The following is a 24,960-nucleotide window of genomic DNA, read 5'->3' on the forward strand; positions in this document are numbered from 1 at the left end:
TCCACACCTTCATTCTCAGTTGGTACTTCACCCGCCGAGCTCTCCTCGCACCTTTCCTCGGTATGACTGACCATGCCGCGATTTAAACAAAATATATATATCTCGGCATTTTCCCGTCTGTTATTTCGGGCGGTGTATGACTGAGCATGCCGCGATTTAAACAAAATATATATATATCTCGGCATTTTCCCCGTCTGTTATTTCGGGCGGTGTATGCCTGACCACATGCCGCGATTTAAAAAAAATATATCTCAATGGACTTGAAGTTACAGGCCTTTGAGAATTCATTTCGTTCTATAAAGGGCAACGTTCATCGGATTTTCTTCCCGTTTTTTTTCAACTGAGTCTAAAACTATGTTAGCGACTGTGAAAAATGAAATGATACATCGAATTTGATTTGAAATAAAACTGTGTGAGAGAGGAAGACACCACGGGCCTACAAAACAGGCCTCAAAGCTATGCAAGTTAATAAAATGGTGGATATTTGTTTATATGAAGCCTCTCCCAAAATGGGTGGAGCTATGGTTCCCAGAATGGGTGGAGCTTTGAGGTTTTGTCTTCTCTGCAAGAACAACAAGAAGAAGAACAAGAAGAATAAGAACAACAACAACAGCAGAGGGCACTCTATGAGCAGCGTCTGCGACGCGGCTAAAAAACGATGCTATTTGAACAATTTTAGTGAGTGTGAGTGGATTGCTGAGATTTGTTGTAAAGAATGAAAAAGTTGTCAATTTGCTTTTAAAAAAACACCCTTACGGAATGTTGGCAACACTGACTTGTCATCTCTCGAAAATCAGGTTCAGTGAGTGCTTCCAGATCTGTTACATGACAAGTATTACACTAGGTGGTTTACCTTTGCCTTGTCAGTGGTAGTCAGGGTACTAATTTGTATATTTACCTCCGCCAGCAAAGGTGGATGGAGGTTATGTTTTCACCCCTGTCTGTTTGTCTGTCTGTTTCTCTGTTTGTGAACAAAATATCTCAGAGTTGTGCCTAGATTCGGACGAAACTTGGTGGACAGGTTGGGTGTATGACAAGGATGATTCGATTCAATTTTGGTGAAGATCTGCATATGGATTCGGCTATGAGAATTGTTTAATTTTTCAGTGATTCTTCACCATTGGTAGATAGGACCAAAAACGATACATAGCAGGATATCTGAAAACGTTATGGATGGATTTGGACGAAACTTGTTGGACAGGTTGTGTGTGTGTGTGACGAGGAAGAATCGACACTATTTTGGTGAAGATCCGGATCCAGCTAGTAGAATGTTTTAAGTGATTCTTCACCATTGAGTGATATGGCCAACCAGGTGGAGGTATGTATGCTCTTTACTGAGTGCCGTTCTAGTTCGTTCAGGATTCCGTCGATGACTCGACTCCTCGCGAAGGACTCTGGGGGTGTTTAACGTCCACCAGCTAAGGACGCCAAATTCAACGACCATCCGAGGGACCACACACTTGAAGATCCGATAGCTTATAGTCGAGTCGGGAATCCAACCCAGACTAGACAGCTCGAAGGTAAGTGCACCACTATCTGTCCAATCACCGATTTACAAAGCAGTGTTTATTTCTCTGCCATTAATACAAAGGGCATAATATTTAAGAGTCGACCACTATTGGCACTTCCTGTAGTGTAGAACAGGCAGATTACCTATGTCTGAAGGCCATTAGTGAGCCAACTGGGTTTTTATTTTCAATCTGATAGCAATTTTTGCTCATTCTTGTAAGTTCCAGATGCTTGGAATGCCACTACACTAAGAGATTAATGACAGACAGATTTCAAGGAGATTTAAATGAAAAGTTATAATGTCGTGTGTAACGCCGGCCTATCTTTATGGATTAGAGATGGTGGCACTGACAGAGAGACAACAACAGAGGCTGCAGGTTTGAGAGAACAACTGGGTCACGAGGATTGCGGGAGTGAAGAGGGCGGACAGAATGAATGAACTGAGGGAGAACATTGGTGTGCAGTTGAGCTTGAGGGGGAGATTGGTGAAATGCTGGCTGAGATGGGTTGGCCATGTGGTGCGGATGGGAGGAGACATTCGATCTGCAACGGACAACCGTTCGAGTTTGTGTTCACTAATTCCCCCATTTTGTCAAGTCCTGTGCAACTTCGAGAGAAGTTTCAGATTAATTACCAAAAGTTTGAAATCAACCCGTTCTTGTAAATTAATTAATTGCCAATCGCTTAAATCCCATGTGACCTATTTGTTTCAACACGTTTGAATCCAGCAACGAAGAATACCAACACAAAATGCAATCGATTGCATTTTTAGCTCACCTGGACTTAAGTGAGTCTGTGAACAGGTAAGTCATTATCGCTTGAACCAAACACACGATTTTGACGAAACCTGGTCACCAGCTTCATATCTGATGCCTAATGAAAGTCTATTGATTGTATCAAAATCTGAGCTCGTTAACGGGTTGAAATCAGGCAGAAAACGCTAAAAAATAATTCCTGCCCTAACCTACAGGGGGCGTTCCATCAGCGGTGAAATTTTATGACGTCATTGACGGTTGCTCCTTATGCAGCAAGTGCCGAATGCATTCCCCAATACTGAACTATCCATTTTGGAATCGGTCGTACCATCCAAGCTTGAAAAAAAAAAAGGATGTACTACGTAGACCTCGGCGTCTTCTTCTTCTTGAACGTGCACAATTATGCCCATGTTATTGTGGGGGTTGCTTGGTGTCGGTAACGCTTTCACGAACAGGATGGCCAGGACACGTCCGGCTGAGGTTAAGGAAGGAGCTTGTAATTTGTTCACGATGCCGGCGATAGCTCGCCTACTCTCCGCCAAAGACACCGTGGGATCTTTAGCGTCCACCAAGCAATTCCGGCAGACGGGACTATAGGTTTAATCCTAATGTCGATCCGAGGGCGCATCTGGCCTGTGAAACACCAGGATGGCGGTTTATAGCGCACATCCCGCCATTCCTGGCGCTCTCTTCCACAAAGCGCACCCACGTGCTCACAATCATCCCAATCCTATCACTTCCCAATCCCATGCCATTTCACTTCCTCCTCACTACAGCCACCCCCATCCCCACCCCAGACCATTTCCATTCCCACCCCTTGACCGTTCTCACCAACACGACCCTCCCCTCCCCTTCTCTGCTCGCCGAACATGGCGGAGGTTGCAGGACAGGCCGAGCCGCTCCCGCTCACTGCGCTTCCTCCCCCTCCACCTCGTCAAGCGGCACCGCTACCACCAACACAACAACTCCTGATACAACAACAGGAGCACCAACTACTCCTGGAACAACACCAGGCGCAGCCCGTCTCGATGGGGACTCCCGCGGACGAGTTGGATTCCGTAGACGGCGATTGCGATGTGGAGGAGGAAGAGCTGGACGTCCCTCTCGAAGCGCCGCCGCAGAACGAGTGAGTTCGAGAATCCGTCGTCGGGGGCAGCCAGAGATGTCCGACCGGTTTCCGGACGTCGCGGGCTGCACGAGCGACTAGTCCCACACGGTCCCTCCGCGGCCTAGGCCTCGTTTCATTTCTTTCCTTTTTTCTTAGCTCGGTTTTCAAAACAAAAATATCCGAGTTGTTTTATTTTATTCAAGTTCACTCGCTTCATACTTGGCCTTTAAAAATATTAAATCCCGTCGACTTTTGCATAAACCTCCTTTAATTCCGTACATATCACACATTCCATTCAACTGCGTTTTGATTGGAGTTTAATTGGTAATTCTCAGATCTAATACGATCTATATGAACCACAAAAATGTATCTTAAAACCACAACTTAAAACGAAACCTCTTAAACCACTCCTCGTCCCTTTGTTAAAACCAATGAAATGGAGCTTAACCAACCAGTTCTCCCTTTATACACCGTCTGATACAGTATTTTCTGCTTTGAGTTAAAACAGTCTAGTTCAGTCCTGTGGTTGCGCTGATGAAGATGTGACTTTTTTGGTGGTTGTTTTGGTCCTCACAGTACGACTTCGACCCCACTCCTTAATATATCTGCTGGCTGGTCTTTGAACACCGGGAAAATTGATTGAAAGAGGGAGTGGGGACGGTCAAAATCTTACCTTTCCTTGCATGCGTAATATGTTCATGGATACTGCTCTACCAATTTCTTTATTCGTACAGAATGGTCTTTAAGTCAAGACCCAAGAATTATCAAGAAGTACATGTGGCCGTGGAGTTCTCGAAGCAGAATTGCAACAAACGTGTTCCCAGCCATTCCATGTCAAATCATCAAAGAATCTGCCGTCATCTCTCAGATTTTTGTAAAACTTTGGGAACCAATTGGGACCCATGAAAAACGGCAAGAACTCAAATATTTTTGCTAACAGCCTCTTAATTAGTGAGATACAGACTAACGAACTTTGGACTAATTAGCGCGACGTCGCGAATTCAAATGGCCATATCTCTAAAAGTATAACACCTAGAGAGCTGGTTTTGGTGTCATTTTAAAGGTATTTTCATGCCCTATGAATTTTTCTGGGCAACATTTTCCTACCTCCAACCACAAAAACGTTATCACAAAATATAAACTTCAATTGTGAATCCCCAAAAAATGTATCTTTCAAATTTCCTCAAATTCATCCCAGAGGTACCTTATGATGTCAAGAAGCGTCCACATAAATTTTGTGATGGGCACTCCAATAGTTTCTGAGATATGAGCAATAATGTACATGTACGTATGGCATATAGGTTCGAAAATCAGCATTTGTAATGTATTATACAATCAATAAGTGAGTTCAAGTACACAGTGTTCACTAACCTGACTTAGGTTCACTAACCAGTGTCACCGATTTTCTTGGTTTTGGATTTCACATATTTATCTGCAGCAAGTCTCTTTTTTGGAATAGGTGATTCTCCAATCAATCCCAAAGACTCATTCAGTGTATTCAGTTCCATTTCAGGAGAATGAAATTCAAACTCCCCTGAACTGCCTGGTATTGGTGATTCACCTCCACCATCATTGTCCTCACTACTGCTAATAGCGCTGCTGGTCACTGGTAATGGTATTTCACTCTGAGTCTCTACCACACCTGGTTGTCTTTTTGCCAGTTTCTTACGACACTGGGTACAGATTTTCTGTGCACTTTGCAGTTTGAGGCTTGGATGAGTGGCTATGGCTTTTTGGCTAACAGCTCTCAAGCCAGACGACTTTGGTTTTTCATGAGCTCCAAAGGGATTGCAGCAGGATTTCTGCTTCAAGATGAACTTTTCCTTGGCAGTCGTCATTTTTCTGCAGCTCCTTCAGAAGTGAACTGCCAATTTCTGTTGGTGGCAGGCCTAAGCATTACACTAAGCCAACTTGGACTTTCCCTAAGGATCTTAGACTGTGAAAGTTGCATCACCTCGACTTACCCACATGGGAAATCCCAATTGGAATTCCCCAGATGAGAATTCCCCTCAGGCCCAGTTGAAAATGAAAGTATATGATACTTCAAAGCAATTGATGGTTGTTCCCTGTGTTCCCTGTCATGGCTAGGTTAGAATGATTGTATAATACATTACAAATGCTGATTTTCGAACCTATATGCCATACGTACATGTACATTATTGCTCATATCTCAGAAACTATTGGAGTGCCCATCACAAAACCTATGTGGAAGCTTCTTGACATCATAAGGTACATCTGGGATGAATTTGAGGAAATTTGAAGGATACATTTTTTTGGGATTCACGATTGAAGTTTATATTTTGCGATAACTTTTTTGTGATTGGAGGTAGGAAAATGTTGCCCAGACAAATTTATAGGGCATGAAAATACCTTTAAAATGACACCAAAACCAGCTCTCTAGGTGTTATACTTTTAGAGATATGGCCATTTGAATTCGCGACATCGCGCTAATTAGTCCAAAGTTCGTTAACCTGTATCTCACTAATTAAGAGGCTGTTAGCAAAAATATTTGAGTTCTAGCTGTTTTTCATGGGTCCCAATTGGTTCCCAAAGTTTTACAAAAATCTGAGAGATGACGGCAGATTCTTTGATGATTTGACATGGAATGACCCTTGAACCAGAAGAGTGGCGACCGGCCTTTGCAGACAATGGGGCCACGGTGGTTGGCCGTAAAGTGGCATGACTGTCCATCTCTACAAGGGATCAAGTTATCTCTTGGCACGCAGGCCAATCCAGCAATTTCCAAGGCATCGTTTTGCTAAAAAAACAACAACCTGGTTATCACTCTCTTCTCTGTCCTCGGCCACAGCAAGAGCTGTCACCCACCACGCGTGACCCTTTTGGTTTCTGGGGCAGTATAGAACAAGAAAAAAAGAAGGCTCAAAAGAAAGTCTCCCTGGAAAGGTCTCTGTGGCTTAGCAAGCCCGAGTTTGTGCCGACATGTAGTAGTAAAGTTGGAGGCACCGGCCTTCGCGGTAATGGAAATATAAAGGTATTGTGCACAGGGGAAAAAGTTGTGGTTAGGTACTAAAGTATTATCTCTGGAACAAACTCGCTTGCGGACGAGTTGGAAAGCAGGAGGGGTTTGGGGCTGTTAGCCTAAGGAAGGAAATGGCGCGTCCTGCTTTGCTCGATGGGAGGCTGGCAAAGTTGGTGCACTGTGCTGGAGAAACTACAACAGACTGCTTGCTTCTTTGCTACATGGCTTCCTTTAAAACACGAAGCTGAGTTTAATGATCAATTGCCATGAATCGCTAATGTCCCTCAAATGTTTTGAGAGTTATGGGGTGGAGATGGGGACGACGACAACAATTTTCCTGAGTTGCAGCACATTTTTATTTTACTTGGAGAATCTGCGTTTAACAGGTGCATGGCTAATCCTTTAACTATTGCTCTTTCCTGGTGTTGGCACCAGCATGGTATGAATAACAAGTATGGTTTCATGAGATAAGACGTGACATTGAAGGGTGAATTGCGAAATGCCAACTGGATTTGTTTATGATGAAATATTCGGAGCAGCAGGTGTATATTTTACTTGTGCTGCCGGTTGCAGAGTCCTTTTTAATCCACAGGTTATTTCTTCTTGAAACTTCGTCATCGGTTTCCTGTCTCGGTTCTGACGTCACAGGCTTGCTCGGATGCTGTTCTTTTATTGCCTTGGCTAATCCACCGGTTGACCCGAACACTCCGCTCGACAGATGCTGTTGGGCAGAGTGAGGAGGTTTCCTTCTTTAAGAATATCCCTCCATTTTCAGAAACGCTCTCCCCCTCTGCATTTTATTTTTTTCTTGTCGGTCTCTTCTTTACCCTCATTCTGCTCCAGACTTTGAAAAAACATTTGCATTAAGTTGTACATCAATACTGTGTAGACTTTGTGGTTAACGGTTCATGCGTACTACTCCTCGGCTTTCGCCATTTTGGTGCTTCCATCGAGCTCGCCTTCTTCGGCTTCTTGCTCATTTTATGAACGTGGCCTTTGCTGGGCTGACGTCGCGTGGCACGTGGTTACTTCATTGGCGGCACCACATACGTAACCATCCTTGTTTTTGACTGCATTTCCCCACAAAGCAACGTTCTCATCCACTTTTGTGCTTATGATGCTCATGAATGACTCATAGGGGTTACTTTTCACCTACGTTTTGCCATCATCCTATTATGGCAATGGATTTTAATTTAAAAAAAAAAATAACCACCTTTAGAGGCCATTTTTCCCCGCAAGCGGGGGTTGGCCTTTTTCGGGGACCGTGGTTGTTGTTGTTTTTTGGTCCCCTTTTTGAAGCAATGTTTTACGGCCGGATGCCCTTCCTAACGCCAACCCTTTTTGTCGCCTTTTACGACAACCAGGGAATTACCAGTGAACTGGTACTCAATTTGGTTCAATTTTAATTGAACATTAATAATTGCTCGGTGCCATCTTGCACAACTGCAGTATACTTGCCGATGGAAAACTCAAATGATGCGCATCAGTGTGTGGAGCAAATGAGCTACAGCATAGATTATCCCCCTTGTCCCCATTTGTTTACTATATTTGTCATTGTCTTATTCTTAGTTCTTCTACCCTTTATGTTTTCTTTTCTTTGTTTTCAACTTCTTTGTTGTTTTTCTTGCTCTCATTCTTCATGATTGGTGGCAGAAGCAGAAGGGACAATGTCTTAAAGATTGTCATTATTCTTATATTATTTTTCTTTTACGTTACTGTACCATCTATAATGATGTACTTTTATCCCCACGCTTTAAAAAAAAAAGAAGGTGGGGATATTGTAATTGGCTCCGTCTGTCTGTCTTTCACGAAATTTCCTTCTTACCGGTTGGGCAGAAATTCACCAAGCTTGGTAGTTATGATCACCATATGGCAATAAGGTGTGTTTTTTTTGTGCACAGGGTTATGATCACCGAGACAGGAAAGCAGTCATTTTGGCCCCACCACTGGGATCCTGAGAGGGGGTCAAAAGGTCAAATACCAAAAAATGCAATTACAGAATTCAATCAACACTGCATGAAACATGTAACGTTTTTTTTTTGATTTGAGCCCTGGTTCATGCCCCGGGGTGTGGGGACTAAGGGCCACACGTATCAAAACAGATGATTTTTTTTTAAACTCAAAATTTGATATTAGATGCCTCTCTGGTGCCTGGTCAAAGTCTTTTGCCATCTTTCAACCTCTTTTAGGTGGAAAGTACGGGGATTTGCGATGGCATGCCATCGACTTCGCTGCGCTGTTATTGGTGGCCAGATAGCTTCGAGGTGTGCGCACTCGCTTATGAGCTGTGAAGCCTGAGTTTAAATCCTGACCTACCTATAATCTGTCACCCTGCTGTTTCGTGTGTGTGTGTGTGTGTGTGTGTGTGTGTGTGTGTGTGTGTGTGTGTGTGTGTGTGTGTGTGTTACTTATCCCTACAGAAGGACATTCGATTTGAAGGACCTGTGGACCAGCACCGGGTGTTGGTGGACATTAAGCATCCCACTGTCTTTCATGAAGAGTAGTCAAGTATGAATGAATGAATGAATGATTGTTTTAAGGTCATTTTCCCCCGCTAGAGCAGGGGTTAGCCTTGCGGGCCCCATGACAACCCCTTAGTCGGCATTCCAATTCATCCCAAAAAGGTGTCTTGGTATCCCTGTCGTCAAGTATCTCCAGCACCATAAATAAATTACAAATTCCTGGCCAAATTGCCCGCAGTAGAAAGTCAGGCCTGGCCACCTGGTTTGTGGAAGACCTGATTTAAAAGCACCCCTTGGCTGACCCTACAAGTAGGTGGGAATAATTGGGACCATAGTTGTGGTCTATCCTGATCGCTGTGGAGTATTGTTGTGGAGTATTGTTGGAGTTGTTGAGTTGAGTTGTTGAGTTGTTGAGTTGAGTTGAGTTGTTGAGTTGAGTTGAGTTGTTGAGTTGTTGAGTTGAGTTGAGTTGAGTTGAGTTGAGTTGAGTTGTTGAGTTGAGTTGTTGGAGTTGTGGAGTACAGGGCGTCTCAATAAAATGCATAGATTGTAATATTTCAGAAAAGTTAACGAGCAGAGAAATGGCCGATGTTGAGCATTACTAACACCTAACAGGTGGCATTAGCATGTGATGGAATGAATACTGCATCATCAGTCAGCGTTACCCATAATGCAGTGCAAGACTGGATAGTTTTTATGCTTCCGCCGACGAACTCGTTGGAGGCATTATGTTTTTGGAGTCCGTCCATCCGTGATAGGTTTTCGTGAACAATGGCTGAAGGGATCTAAGTCAAACTTGGAAAACAAGTGTGTATAATGAAGCAAATATGAACTGATTAGATACAGGATCAAGAGGTCAAAGGTCAGAGTCTGTAATAGGTTTTTCATTACTGCAATAACTTAAGAACGGTTTAAGGGAACTAAGTCAAACTTTGTACACTTATATATAATGATGTAAAGATAAACAGATTCGATTTTTGGGGTCAAGGGATCAAAGGCCAGAGGTCCCGTTATGTAAAAATTCTGTTACTGCGCTAATTTGTGAACCAGTGATGGGATTTTGACCAAACTTGGTATAAGTATATAGTATGATGCAAATATGAACTGATTTGATTAGGACTGATTAGACTCTAGTTTGATGGATAAAGTCTGCATACATTTTATTGAGATATTTTGTATTATTTTGTTTTTCATCTTATAGTTATTGTAATTTATTGATTATTAATTATTGTTATTAATCTGGTTCTTTCCATAGAGCATATTCTAATCGCTCTGTGTCTGCGTATGTGTTCTTACGCAGATCAAATTCAATATAGATCACTCGTATTCTCAGATCTACTGTAATCAAGGCAAGGCTCTGCATTGTTAAATGCTCTGTCTTGGTATCCCTGTTATTATTTTCTTTATTTTGGTTAAACTCTACCTTTGCAGTGTATCTTACATGATTTTATCTGAAATATTGATGCGCATGGAAGAGCCTCTCTGGTGCCGAAGAGTATGAACTGACATTGGGGCAGGCAACGGGTGGACGCAATATTAAAGCAAGGGAATAAATGAACAGGAAAAAGAGAGAAAGTGAGAGAGAGGTGGGGGGTGGGGAGATAAAGCGATACACAGAGACACAGAGAGACACAGGGAGAGAGGGAGGGAGACAGAGAGGGAGAGAGACAGACAGAGGGAGAGAGAGAGAGAGAGACAGAGAGAGAGAGAAAAAAAAAAAGAAGAAAAAAAAGAGAAAGAGAGAGAAAGAGTGACAGACAGAGAGGGAGACGCACACACAGAAAGAGACAGAGACACAGAGGGAGAGGGAGGGAGACTGAGAGAGGGAGAGAGGCAGAGAGAGAGAGAGAGAGAGAGGGAAAGAGACGAGACAGAGAGAGAGGGAAAGAGGCAGAGAGAGAGGGGGAGAGAGACACCCAGAGAGGGAGACAGAGAGAGCGGGGGGGGGGGGGGGGGGGGGGGAAGGGGGGGTGGGGGGGAGACAGAGACACAGACAGACACACAGAGAGCGAGAGGGAGATGATTGGAGGAAACGGCTAATGGTGAGAAAGAGGGTTGGGTTAGGAAGGGCTAATTGGGGGTAATAAAAATTGTGGGTAAGGGGTGGGGGGATAACACAAGAAACTGGTACACCTCACTTTTTTCTTCTTCTTTTTTAACTAAAAAGTACTTTTATGCGGATAAAATGGTTGATAAAATGTTTTTTAATGAAAAAAGAGGAATTGAGTACAAAAGTATTTTCTAAAGATAACATGGCCAAAAGTATGTGGACACCCGAACATCACACCTGTATGTGCTCGTCGAACATCTCATTCCAAATTCCTGGGCATTAATATGGAGTTGGTACCCCCCTTTTCTTCTATAACAGCCTCCACTCTTTTGGGAAGGCTTTCCACTAGATGTTGAAACATTGCTGCAGGGATTTGCTTCCATTCAGGCACAAGAGCATTAGTGAGGTCGGGCACTGATGTTGGGCGATTAGGCCTGGCTTGCAGTCGGCATTCCAATTCATCCCAAAGGTGTTCGATGGGGTTGAGGTCAGGGCTCTGTGCAGGCCAGTCAAGTTCTTCCACACCGATCTCAACAAACCATTTTTGTATGGACTTCGCTTTGTGCACGGGGGCATTGTCATGCTGAAACAGGAAAGGACCTTCCCCAAACTGTTGCCACAAAGTTGGAAGCACACAATCGTCTAGAATGTCATTGTATGCTGTAAAGTTAAGATTTCCCTTCACTGGAACTAAGGGGCCTAGCCTGAACCATGAAAAACAGCCCCAGACCATTATTCCTCCTCCACCAAACTTTACAGTTGGCACTATGCATTCGGGCAGGTAGCGTTCTCCTGGCATCCGCCAAACCCAGATGTCGGACTGCCAGATGGTGAAGCGTGATTCATCACTCCAGAGAACGCGTTTCAACTGCTCCAATGGCAGCGATATTTACACCACTCCAGATGATGCTTGGCATTGCGCATGGTGATCTTAGGCTTGTGTGCGGCTGCTCAGCCATGGAAACCCATTTCATGAAGCTCCCGACGAACAGTTGTTGGGCTGACGTTGCTTCCAGAGGCAGTTTGGAACTCTGTAGCGAGTGTTGCAACCAAGGACAGATGATTTTTACGTGCTACGTGCTTCAGCACTCGGCTGTCCCGTTCTGTGAGCTTGTGTGGCCTACCACTTTGCAGCTGAGCTGTTGTTGCTCCTAGATGTTTCCACTTCACAATAACAGCACTTACAGTTGACCGGGGCAGCTCTAACAGGGCAGAAATTTGACGAACTGACTTGTTGGAAAGGTGGCATCCCATGACGGTGCCACGTTGAAAGTCACTGAGCTCTTCAGTATGGCCCATTCTACTGCCAATGTTTGTCTATGGAGATTGCCTGGCTGTGTGCTTGATTATATATATCCACCAGCAATGGGTGTGGCTGAAACAGCCGAATCCACTAATTAGAAGGGGTGTCCGCATACTTTTGGCCATGTAGTGTAGGTTGTGAGGATAGTACGTATTTTGTAGATGTATAAGAATAACTAATGAACTGCATTCTCCTTAACTTATCGACCCAACTATGTTTATTTTAATATCCTGTTTTCATTTTTCCAATGTCTTAAGGATTTCAACAATCACTGACAATTTTTTCACAATATAACATTTGTGATATTTTCCTGGATAATGACCATTTTATATACAGTTCTTGAGTTTGTATGGAAACAAACTGCCTGGGGTCGGGGTCTTGGTGGGGGTGGGGAAGAGTTTCTGAGGATTTCTGCAATGACAGACTTCACTTTGCCAATAGGCCTGTAACTCAAGGAGTAAGTCTTTCGCCCGTTCTTATTGCAGTGATCCCAATCTCAAGAGCGAGCCTGTACCTGTATCACATGCAGGACACAGACATTGGGAGCCGTCATTGTACATTGTACACATGAACTGCGAGGACATTAGTAGGCAATGCACAAATCAACACAGTATTTGGGATTTGAACCTGAGTCCCAGCATGATGAGATAATTTCCCATATAGAAATGACAAACAGGTGTTACATTGACTTTTTAGCTGCGTCGCAGACGCTGCTAATAGAGTGCCCTCTGCTGTTGTTGTTGTTCTTCTTCTTGTTCTTGTTCTTGCAGAGAAGACAAAACCTCAAAGCTCCACCCATTCTGGGAACCATAGCTCCACCCATTGTGGGAGAGGCTTCATATAAACAAATATCCACCATTTTATTAACTCGCATAGCTTTGAGGCCTGTTTTGTAGGCCCGTGGTGTCTTCCTCTCTCACACAGTTTTATTTCAAATCAAATTCGATATATCATTTCATTTTTCACAGTCGCTAACATAGTTTTCGACTCGGTTGAAAAAAAACGGGAAGAAAATCCGATGAAAGTTGCCCTTTATAGAACGAAATGAATTCTCAAAGGCCTGTAACTTCAAGTCCATTGAGATTTTTTTTTTTAAATCGCGGCATGGTCAGTCATACACCGCCCGAAATAACAGACGGGAAAATGCCGAGATATATATATTTTGTTTAAATCGCGGCATGGTCAGTCATACACCGCCCGAAATAACAGACGGGAAAATGCCGAGATATATAAAAAATTCGTCCATTTGATGACAATCGTCACGATGAAATATTTAATTTATACGTCGTCACAATAATGTGGAGAGAGGAGCATAGCTTCGTTCACGTGTCGCCACACACGGGAAATTGCCGAGATATATATATCTATCTATAATTCCAGCAATCTCTGTGTGTATGTCTGTGTGTCTGTGTGTCTGTGTGTCTGTGTGTCTGTGTGTTTGTCTGTGACCGCTGTTTCTCGACAACCACGGGTCCGATATACTTGAAACTTGCCAGGTATATTGCTGGGGACCCGAGGATGTGCCTTTTCAAGGTTTGAAATTAATCGGACAAGTACCTACCGAGCTATGTCCAAAAAACGCTTCAACCAATCAGAGAGCAGCGAGCTATCACGTGTGCCGAACCGTTAATGCAATGCAAGCGTTAATGCGTTAATGCAAGGCTTTTCTTTTTTTCCCTCTTCTCTTTCTACTTTTCCTTGCGATTAAATTGCAAACAGCCAAAATACGTTGGCGCTAATTGAATAATTGGCCATTAACACTAAAATAATCGTAACTGCGATATGCCAACTTCCGGACAGTGCAGCCTTCCATGTTGTTGTTGTTTGCAGCAGCTGTTTGCAGCAAGGCAAGGCTTTTCTTTTTTTCCCTCTTCTCTTTCTACTTTTCCTTGCGATTAAATTGCAAAAAGCCAAAATACGTTGGCGCTAATTGAATAATTGGGCATTATGTTTTACAACTAATAAAAACGAATTTGCGATTCATTCGCTTTCCTGCGCGTTTGTGTACGCGATGGCGATTTCTTTACCAAACTCCGGAAGCCGTTCGCTTTGGACCGAACCATTGCATGTAAATAGAGGGGGGGGGATTGTCACCACTCGCAAGCCGTTCGCTTTGGACCAAACCATTTCATGTAAATAGGGGGGGGGATATAATTTTAGATATATATATAGTACGGGCATGCCCTAGTCTATCTATAATTCCAGCAATCTCTGTGTGTATGTCTGTGTGTCTGTGTGTCTGTGTGTCTGTGTGTTTGTCTGTGACCGCTGTTTCTCGACAACCACGGGTCCGATATACTTGAAACTTGCCAGGTATATTGCTGGGGACCCGAGGATGTGCCTTTTCAAGGTTTGAAATTAATCGGACAAGTACCTACCGAGCTATGTCCAAAAAACGCTTCAACCAATCAGAGAGCAGCGAGCTATCACGTGTGCCGAACCGTTAATGCAATGCAAGCGTTAATGCGTTAATGCAAGGCTTTTCTTTTTTTCCCTCTTCTCTTTCTACTTTTCCTTGCGATTAAATTGCAAACAGCCAAAATACGTTGGCGCTAATTGAATAATTGGCCATTAACACTAAAATAATCGTAACTGCGATATGCCAACTTCCGGACAGTGCAGCCTTCCATGTTGTTGTTGTTTGCAGCAGCTGTTTGCAGCAAGGCAAGGCTTTTCTTTTTTTCCCTCTTCTCTTTCTACTTTTCCTTGCGATTAAATTGCAAAAAGCCAAAATACGTTGGCGCTAATTGAATAATTGGGCATTATGTTTTACAACTAATAAAAACGAATTTGCGATTCATTCGCTTTCCTGCGCGTTTGTGTACGCGATGGCGATTTCTTTACCAAACTCCGGAAGCCGTTCGCTTTGGACCGAACCATTGCATGTAAATAGAGGGGGGGGATTGTCACCACTCGCAAGCCGTTCGCTTTGGACCAAACCATTTCATGTAAATAGGGGGGGGGATATAATTTTAGATATATATATAGTACGGGCATGCCCTAGTATTTTAAATCGCGGCATGGTCAGTCATACACCGCCTGAAATAACAGACGGGAAAATGCCGAGATATATAAAAAATTCGTCGCCACACACGGGAAATTGCCGAGATATATTTTCACTTTGCACAAAAATAACATCAAGTAATCGAATCAATAGGAATGTCCTGTGCCTATAACATCGACGTTATAGGCACAGCTGCATCTAGGCATTGTGTAACATCGACGCGGCTTTTGTTTTAATTAAAACTTTTTGTACTTGTTTCCCCTTGTGTGGACTTCCTGTAAGGTTTGCAGAAGGGGAGAATAGGAGGGGATGTCATATCCCTCTAGGCACGGTTACTAAGAGTGTAGCAGGATGCATCGCTGTTCTTTTGCAGAGACACCTGCACTTTTACAAGCTTTCCCATTCGTTTTTATTCCAAGTTAAAAATATATATATGTATATTATTTTATCTTTTTTTTTAAACAATATTGCTTCTTGTACACCTATATGTGCATCATATCAGCTTAAGCACTTTTCTCATATTATGAATAATGTCCAACCCTGGACTTTTCTCTTAAAACAACCTCTTATCGTCTTTTTTTCTTAACAGGTGGTATCACGGCAAGTTGGACAGGTCCATAGCGGAAGAGCGACTGCACCAAGCCAATCGGCCCGGGAGTTACTTGGTCAGGGAAAGTGACCGGCAGCCTGGGTCTTTCGTTCTCTCTTTCCTTGGCAAGACCGGTGTCAACCATTTCAGGTGACGCTCGTTTGGACTGCTATTGATGGAGACTCCTCCTTGCTTTGTTCACCTTTTCATGTGGCAGGCATTGTCATAACTCAGAATGAGGTTCCATTGCTTTAGGAATAGTTTCTTGTTATTCAAATACACCTGGCAGTGAAAGCAAAGCTAATTTGCCAGCTTCCTCTTTCTACATTTAAAAAAACATTATAAGGAGCATAAGGGAGCTTGTACATATATCACAAGCAGGAAAAAGATATGAGAGCTGCATTTGAATCTGGATTCACTGCATTGATGAGAAATAGTATGAACTGACATTGGGGCAGCAGGGCAACAGGTGTAAGTGCCAGTGGTTCAGCTGAGAACACTAAGAGGTGAATCTCAGAAGATGTAATTTAGACACTAAATATGTATCTTATGGATGCACCAGATATACCATTTATGTAATAGTCATCCTTTCATTGAGGAGACAATCAGTGCATATGCATAGGTATAGTTCCAGTTCTGTGGTTCTTCAGCTACCACGGTGAGTAGTGGATCAGTCACTGAAAATGTAGGAGCTGTGCTTGTTTGTTTATTTATTTATTTATATGTAATTGAGGCTTGCAGAAGAGCTAGAACACAGAATAGACCAGAACATAACAGAACAAGGAGAATGTAGTGGAAAGGGTGAAAACTCACCAACAGCAAGGTAGAAGGACACAACAGATGGACACTGGGGGGAATAACGAGCATGAGGAAAAATGAGATCAAGGGGTTGGAGGACACAGTGGGTGAACAGGATGGATACAAGCTCAAACACAGCAAGAGGAGGAAGGGAAAACCTGGGATGAAACAAGTGGAACAAAAACGGAAAAAGACGGTGAGGGAGAAGGTGAAAGGACAATGATCTGGAAAGGTCATTCTACCGACTCCTCTCTGGCCTTGCCCCCCCAGCTCTCTCTGGGCTCTGTCCCGCAAATATTCCTACAGGTCGCACAAGATCTGCCTGCAACCCTCTTTATGGTTAAACTGCCAAAATCAAGACTCTCTGCTCACCTTCACTCCTTCATTCCTCTTTTCTCCCACCTCTGGAACAAACTCCCTCACTCTCTTCAATCCCACTCCACCCTCCAAGTCTTTAAAACAGCTGTTCACCACCATCTCTTATCTTCCCCCATCCAAAACCTTGATCTTTTCTACCCCCGCTAATTTCACCCCAATTCCACTTTTTGAAATACCAACTTCTGTCCTGGAAGTCCTTCGTGTCCTTGTGCTTTATACTTCTCCCTCCCCCCCCCCCCTTCCCATGCCTCCTCCCCCCGGGCCCTCTCCCTTCCACACTTCTCCCTGCTCTCGGATGTTGTGTTTGTGTGCTTCCCCTTTTCTCCCCATCTTGTCTTCCGCTCCCTCTTTTTGTGTATTTTGTTTGTCTGGTCGATTTGTTTGTGAAGTAAATGTTAGCTCTTTCACGAGCCTCGATTCAGTATACAACAACAACAACAAAAAAAAAAAGAAAAAAAAAAGGGGTGTGCTTTGGGAGGGGTACTGAGGGTACAAAAGATCATCAGTATGGATGGTGGATAGCTGTTTGACCTGAGCAGGTGGTGAAACGATGGCTTAGGCCCTGGAGGGGGAAATGGGATTGAATAGCCTGAGGAAGTTGGTTTCACAGGCAAGACGACAACAACAACAACACAACATGCATTTTAAGGCCATTTTCCCTGCTAGAGCGGGGGTTAGCCTTGCGGTCCCCATGACAATCTTCTCCATTTTGCCCTATTTTCTGCATCTCCCCTTGTTAACCCCCTTGCCCGCATTTCTTCTTCCACCATCATTAGCCAAGTCTTTCTCTGTCTTCCCCGTCCTCTACTTCCTTCTACATTCATTTCCATCACTCTTCTCAACCAGTCACTTTCATCCTTCCTCAACACATGACCAAACCATCTCAACCTGTTTCTCTTCACAGCATCCATCACAGGCTCTATTCCCATCATCTTTTGCAATTCATCATTTGTCTTCCTCTCTCTCAACGATACTCCACACATCCACCGAACCATTCGCATTTCCACCCTTTCCAGCCTTCGTTGCTGCTCTACGTTCATTACCCATGTCTCGCTCCCATTTCCACCATGTCTTGCCTCACAGGCAAGACAAAATAGGAACAAATGAGTGAAGGAAAGCATTGGCCCTGGATTTTGGGCAACCCACTAGAATTGGGTTGCTTGCAGATTGTGTTCGCCCGGCAAAAACATGGGGAAGAGGGGGGAGGAGGTTTTAGTGACCGAGCAAGGAGAGGACAGAGGTTACGTAAAGAGACCATAAAGGAGGTGGCCAAAAACAGAGCTCACGACCTATCTGTGATGCAAGAGTAACAGGCCAGAGACTTGGTTTCATCATGGGAGATTGAAATCATTTTTGGAGCCTTCGTTTCCATGGCATAAATAATTGCAAGGTGTGAGTCAGGGGAGCAGTATTGCATCAAGCTGAGGAGGAAGGCCTTGCAAGTTGGTAAAAGTTGAGATTTGCCAAGGAAATACTGCCTGAGGGAGGATGCCCAGTTGACAGATTGCTTTGTAAAACAACTTGGACATATGGTTTGAACAAATAAAAATCATGGCTGAGGGTGAGGACAAAAAATTTGTTCAATTGAACTTCATCAAGAGGTTTGTCAACTATTTAAATGAGAGGTTCACCAAACAGTCCTTTCTGAGAGACGGAATGAGACAACAACTACAACAGGCATTTTAAGGCAATTTCCCCTGCCAGAGCGGGGGTTGGCCTTGCGGTCCCCATGACAATCTTCTCTGTTTTGTCCTATTTTCTGCATTATATATTTATTTTATTTTTTTTATTTTTTTTGTATACTGAATCGAGGCTCGTGAAAGAGCTAACATTTATTTCACAAACAAATCAACCAGACAAACAAAACATACAAAAAGAGGGAGCGGAAGACAAGATGGGGGGAGGAGGGGAAGCACACAAACACAACACCTGAGAGCAGGGAGAAGCGTGGGAGGGAGAGGACCTGGGGGGAGGAGGCGTGGGAAGGGGGGGGGGGGGAGAGGTGTAAAACACAAGGAGACCAAGGACTTCCAGGACAGAAGTTGGTATTTCAAAAAAGTGTAGGATTTGGGGTGAAATTAGCGGGGGTAGAAAAGATCAAGGTTTTGGATGGGGGAAGATAAGAGATGGTGGTGAACAGCTGTTTTAAAGACCTGGAGGGTGGAGTGGGATTGAAGAGAGTGAGGGAGTTTGTTCCAGAGGCGGGAGAAAAGAGGAATGAAGGAGTGAAGGTGAGCAGAAAGTCTTGATTTTGGCAGTTTAACCATAAGAGGGTTGCAGGCAGATCTTGTGCGACCTGTAGGAATATTTGGGGGACAGAGCCCAGAGAGAGCTGGGGGGGCAAGGCCAGAGAGGAGTCGGTAGAAGACGGAAAGACCACCAACCTGCCTGCGGTGAGTGAGTGAAAGGCCCTTGGAGTTAGCTTCATCGCGGGAGATTCCATTAGCATCTCCCCTTGTTAACCCCCTTGTCCACATTTCTTCTTCCACCATCTTTAGCCAAGTCTTTCTCGGTCTTCCCGGTCCTCTACTTCCTTCTACATTCATTTCCATCACTCTTCTCAACCAGTCACTTTCATCCCTCCTCAACACATGACCAAACCATCTCAAACTGTTTCTCTTCACAGCATCCATCACAGGCTCTATTCCCATCATCTTTCGCAATTCATCATTTGTCTTCCTCTCTCTCAACGATGCTCCACACATCCACCGAACCATTCTCATTTCCACCCTTTCCAGCCTTCGTTGCTGCTCTACGTTCATTACCCATGTCTCACTCCCATAAATCATAACACTTCTCACACATGCAGCATACACCTTTCCCTTCAGCTTCAACGACACTCCCCTCCTTGTCAGCACGCCACTCAATTCCCGAAACGTCTTCCATGCACATCTCACTCGAGCAACCGTTGCCGAGTCTGATCCACCTTCTCCATTCAGCATGTCTCCTAGGTAGCAAAATGTTTTCACACCTTGCAGTTTCACGCCGTCTGTTTTTGTTTTTTTTCTGTCCGAAAACAAAAAGTTTTCACACCAGAGACGGAATGAGAGTGTGGGAATTTTCAGGGTTGACGTATTCAAAATGTTTGACCAGCTCGTGATTCTCTCATGGTCTGCAAAGAGGGAAGAGGCTGCTGCCTGCCTATCTGTAGAATAATGGATGTTACACCAGAGGGTGAATTCATCAGCAATTAGATAAAGGGGATTTTCCAGAGTCATGAAGATAATTCATGAAGATTTGGAATAGGACTGATTCCAATACACTGCCATGGTGCACTCCAGCCTTGTTAAGGAGAGGAGATTAGAGGATCCTGTTAAGAGCCACCTGCTGACTACTAGAGTGGGGGAAGTCAGTAAACTGTGAGAGGAAGTGGTCTTGGATACGCTGTAGGCAGAGGGTTTGGAGACCAAGGAAAGGTGCCAGACTGTGCCCAATGCTTGAGCTATGTCCATAGAGACATCCCTGATCTCATGCCTGAGATTGAGGGCCTCCATTTAATTTTGGGGGAGGAGAAGAGTGACCATGTCTGAATCCGAACTGATGGTCTAAGATCAGACAGTTTAAGAAAAGGAAGGATTCAATGTCAACTGTGATTATGGATTCCATGACTTTGCTTATAATTGGAAGCAAGCGAATCGGCCCGTAGTTAAGAGGATCTCGTTTAATCCCTCCACTCCATTATGTGTATTTAACATTCTACCACTCCAAGGACTACGTGATCATTGACATGTATGTACATGTCTAAAATGCTAAACATAGTAAACCCCACTTAGGAGTGACGTCATAAGTAATGGAGTCTTTTTTTTATGTAATAAAAAGACGCAGTGCCTTAAAATTGCACAATGCACCTCAGGATAGCATAATAATACATGGTCGTAGCAGTGCTGAGGTTAAGAGGGGTTAAGCCGTGTTCCGATGTCTTCCTCAGAATCATTGCCATGTGTGGAGATTTTTACATTGGTGGGCGTCGCTTCTCATCGTTGTCCGACCTCATCGGTTACTACAGTCACATTTCCTGTCTGCTCAAAGGAGAGCAGCTGCTTTACACTGTGGCTCCTCCAGAGGTGCATTGCAATCTTACATGGGTTTCCATATACAATGTTGCTCTTTGTTTTCTAGTTTATTATATATTTATTTGTTTCTTTAATTTGGGTTTTTTTTAATACCCATCCCATTTTACACTGACAGCATTATGTGTCAACCACAACATCAGAGCCAGCATTGCAGGTAGACATATTACACATCCCCTCCAAAAAAGTCATTATTGAATCAGCTGGGTTTTTACCCGGCAGTCCAAAATCGACAGAGTATATTTCCTGACTATTGGGTTTCTGAAAGGTTTAGAAACCAAATGCTTAATAGTGCTACATTCACCTGGCTTTGGGTCCACAGCCTTTGGGATACCATTGCATTGTCCTTACCCCTCGATCATCACCTTACCCAGAAAAATAGCCTTGTGGATGTGATGTAGCCAAACAGGCCAATTGAATTGTTTTGACCGGAACATGAACAACATTTTTCCAGTGCATTGGTGTCGAGTTCTGGATCATGATTGTTGAACCTTGTAGTTCACTTCTGGGCTTGCTCAGGTCAATGTTACAGGTGCCATCACACTGGATGAGACTGTATACTCAACAAGGGAGAACATAGGACAACAAATGAGAACACTGCTTTTAGTCACCTATAAACGTGTGTCTATTCCCAAACTTACTTTGCTGACCTGTCAAAAGCTAGAGCTGTTTTGAAGACTCGAGCCTGACTTTTGCTACGTTTAAAAATGCGACTGTTTGCCCGAGTCTCCTGGGCCATCATACAAATCATTGCAACATGTGGAATTTGCACCTGCAATCCCAGCATCACGAGTTGAGTGTTCAGGTGGGAATGTTAAGCAGGCCAACGACATGAATATAATTGGTTCTTCATCAATTGTTATTACCCTTGCCTCACCTATTACCGTTGCATTTGAGTTTGTCTGTTTGTTTGTCTGTTTGTTTGTCTGTTTGTTTGTCTGTTTGTTTGTCTGTTTGTTTGTCTGTTTGTTTGTCTGTTTGTTTGTCTGTTTGTTTGTCTGTTTGTTTGTCTGTTTGTTTGTCTGTTTGTTTGTCTGTTTGTTTGTCTGTTTGTTTGTCTGTTTGTTTGTCTGTTTGTTTGTCTGTTTGTTTGTCTGTTTGTTTGTCTGTTTGTTTGTCTGTTTGTTTGTCTGTTTGTTTGTCTGTTTGTTTGTCTGTTTGTTTGTCTGTTTGTTTGTCTGTTCGTTTGTTTGTTTGTTTGTCTGTTTGTTGGTTTGTCCGCACAGAAGAAATATGATTTTCTCTGCAGCTGTTGGTCCGATTAACAGGAAGTTTTCACCATAGGTGCAACTCCTCCTGTAGAATTTTTAAATGATAATTATGATGTCATATGTCAAGTGGTATGGGCGCCATCTTGGAAAAACCAAAAAACTTTGCATCTCTATATCTCGAAAGCGCTGCATACAAAAAATTTAGACATGGCTGAATTGTAAAGAACTCTCCATGGGGAATAAAGTACACTACTCACAATAAGTTAGGGATATTGGCAGGTTCTTCGGTGTGGTTGATTTTGTGTATTAATGATGTTGAAAAAGGTTGTTGGTCCTAATTCTATGGTTATTAATGAGTGTGAAAAAACACAGCATTCTTGATTTCAATACCCTAACCCTAACCCCTATAAAAAAAATAAACTCACTCCCCGCAATATCCCTAACTTATTGTGAGTAGTGTATGTTAATGATGATGTCATAGGTGCCTCCATTATGACGTCATAATTCGACAAGTACAAAACTTCATCCGATCAAGATGAAATTTCTTGAGCGTCCTCGAGGGATAAATCAGTGGAGAAAAAAAGATGACGTCATCGGTCACGTGGTTCGGCCACCATCTTGGAGAAAACGAAAAAATTTGCACCTCTATGTCTCCGAAAGCGCTGCATTGAAAAATTGACACATGCTCATTGTAAAGAAATCTCTATGTGGAATAACATATGTTAATGATGATGTCATAGGTGCCTCCATTATGATGTCATAATTTGCAAGCACAAAACTTCATCTGATGAAGATGAAATTTCTTGAGCATCATCTCGAGATAAATTGGTGGAGGGAAAAAAATGATGACGTCATCGGTCACGTTGTTCGGTCGTCATATTTGTTTTAACACAAAAGCCTTTAAAACCACTGAAAACATGTCCTGGAGAGGGTCTGCAATCCCTGATTGCTCTTTCTAGTTCCTTTTGTTTAAAGTAAAATAAAAATCAAATTCTGGAAAGACGATCAAATTTCAAAAATTGCAAAAAACTGAGAATTCTACGATTTGATATTTTATGAAAGTTTTTACATTACGTCTTTGTATGGGGGTGGGGGGAGAGGTTGGGTTTCGGGTCTGGACAGAGAGGGGGGTTGTGCACATACACTATTAAAGCAGAAAATGCAACTTTATTGAATTTCCCCATAATTTATGTGGAGGCTAAACATCTTGTCTACGATTGGGCAAACACATCTGTGATGTCTTTGTATGTTCCGCAGCCATTAAACAAACTTGCATGACCATTAAGAACTCTGGGAGTACCTCGTAAAAAGTTTGGGTCACAATCCGTAGACACTATTGAGAAATTAAATAGCTATCAAACCTGTTCTACGGTACATTTTTCAGTAGACTGTGGCGGGGTTTGTATAAAAGTTGATTGTTATTTCACAATATCAACTATGTAGAACTTGAACTTGCATGTGACATAATGTATGATCTATGTTGTTGCAGCCAGTTGAGGATCGTCGGCGTGTGCGAGCTATCCTGCCTTACACCAAGGTGTCTGACACAGATGAACTCAGGTATGAATCTACCCTTGCTCGCTGGGATCTCAAATCCTTCTTGTTCTAAATTGTTCTTGCATCTCAAAACCTTATGAACTGCTTCTTGACATTTCAAAAGTCAACTGCATGAAAGAAAAAACATATCTTATTACGTGTTGGCAGGATCATCAATAAGCAGATGATAGGAACACATACGTAGTATAACTTTTGATCATTGCATCTTCTACCTCTCCTTCCTCTCTTCTCCCATTGTTCTTTCCCTTTTATCTCATTCAAAACTCCTCCCCTAAACCCCAGCCCCTCCCCTCAACCCCAGCCCCTACCCTCCACCCTTCCCCTCCAATACAAAGTCTTAGATTGTGACAATCAGAATTGTGTGTGTTTATACAGAGCAGTGTTGTTCGCACATTCTGTTAAATAGTCAGGTCGGGAAATGTACGGTAGGGGGATTGTCCTGCTTAATTACCCACAGTTCTTTGAGCTCAATGCAGTGAAGTCACACTGTTGACTATCTTTTGCAGTGTCGCTCGGTGAAACTTTGACATAGTCTCGTGATGAAGCAGCAGCAGCAGTAGTATGCAAGTGGATGGTGTGGGTGGGATATAAGATGCGGCGAAGGGAATGAGTGGAGAAAGGGTGTGGGGGCAGGGATGTGTGATCATATCTAGTTTGTATTTCTGAATATTTGAATTCGCTGTTTGTTTCACTTTGGTTGAACTGCTGTTGAACCTCGTAATATAAATTCTTTGACACAAATTTTTTGTCAAGTAATTGCAGAAACATTTTTATGCATTTATTGGCTACTCACTTCGCTAACAGTTTTAATCAAAAGACGGCATATTTCACTTCACAAACATATTGAATGTCTATCTGTGAGACTCGACGACGTTGTAAAATGAAGTGAAACGCCAAAAAAAGGATCTCTTCTAGCACGTTGTTGTTGCTGCTGCTGTTGTCACAGCAGTGGTTGTTGTTGTTGTTGTTTGTGTGCTTGTTCCATGTACTTTTATATCTATATTATAATAGGCTACGGTGATTCTGTCTGTCTGTCTGTCTTTCCGGGGGTGTGGCTTATTCCGTTTACAGAGTAGCTCCACCCATTCTTGGAGATGCTTCATGTAAACAAATATCCACCATTTTATTACCTCAAATAGCTTTGAGGCCTGTTTAGTTAGGCCCGTGCTGTCTTTCTCTCTCACGC

At 43.2% G+C, this 24,960-nt stretch overlaps 1 protein-coding gene across 5 annotated transcripts in view; it reads left to right on the top strand.

The window, feature by feature from the left end:
• The first annotated feature begins 3,088 nt into the window (after positions 1–3,088).
• The window catches only part of RASA1 (RAS p21 protein activator 1), a 165,136-nt gene continuing 143,264 nt past the window's right edge, over positions 3,089–24,960 (top strand). For 2 of the 5 annotated variants that reach the window (XM_068123032.2, XM_068123033.2), the window contains exons 1-4: positions 3,093–3,390; positions 15,761–15,910; positions 20,865–21,000; positions 23,707–23,777. In XM_068123032.2, the coding sequence (XP_067979133.1) occupies positions 3,134–3,390; positions 15,761–15,910; positions 20,865–21,000; positions 23,707–23,777 (614 nt within the window). In that variant the 5' untranslated portion in view covers positions 3,093–3,133. Of the gene's footprint in view, positions 3,391–15,760; positions 15,911–20,864; positions 21,001–23,706; positions 23,778–24,960 lie in introns of all 5 variants that reach the window. The other 3 variants (XR_010985306.2, XR_010985305.2, XM_068123035.2) reach the window with 3 other exon arrangements.

Source organism: Myxine glutinosa, chromosome 7, assembly GCF_964187855.1.
Source record: "Myxine glutinosa chromosome 7, kmMyxGlut1.1, whole genome shotgun sequence".
NCBI classification, from domain to species: Eukaryota; Metazoa; Chordata; class Myxini; order Myxiniformes; family Myxinidae; genus Myxine; species Myxine glutinosa.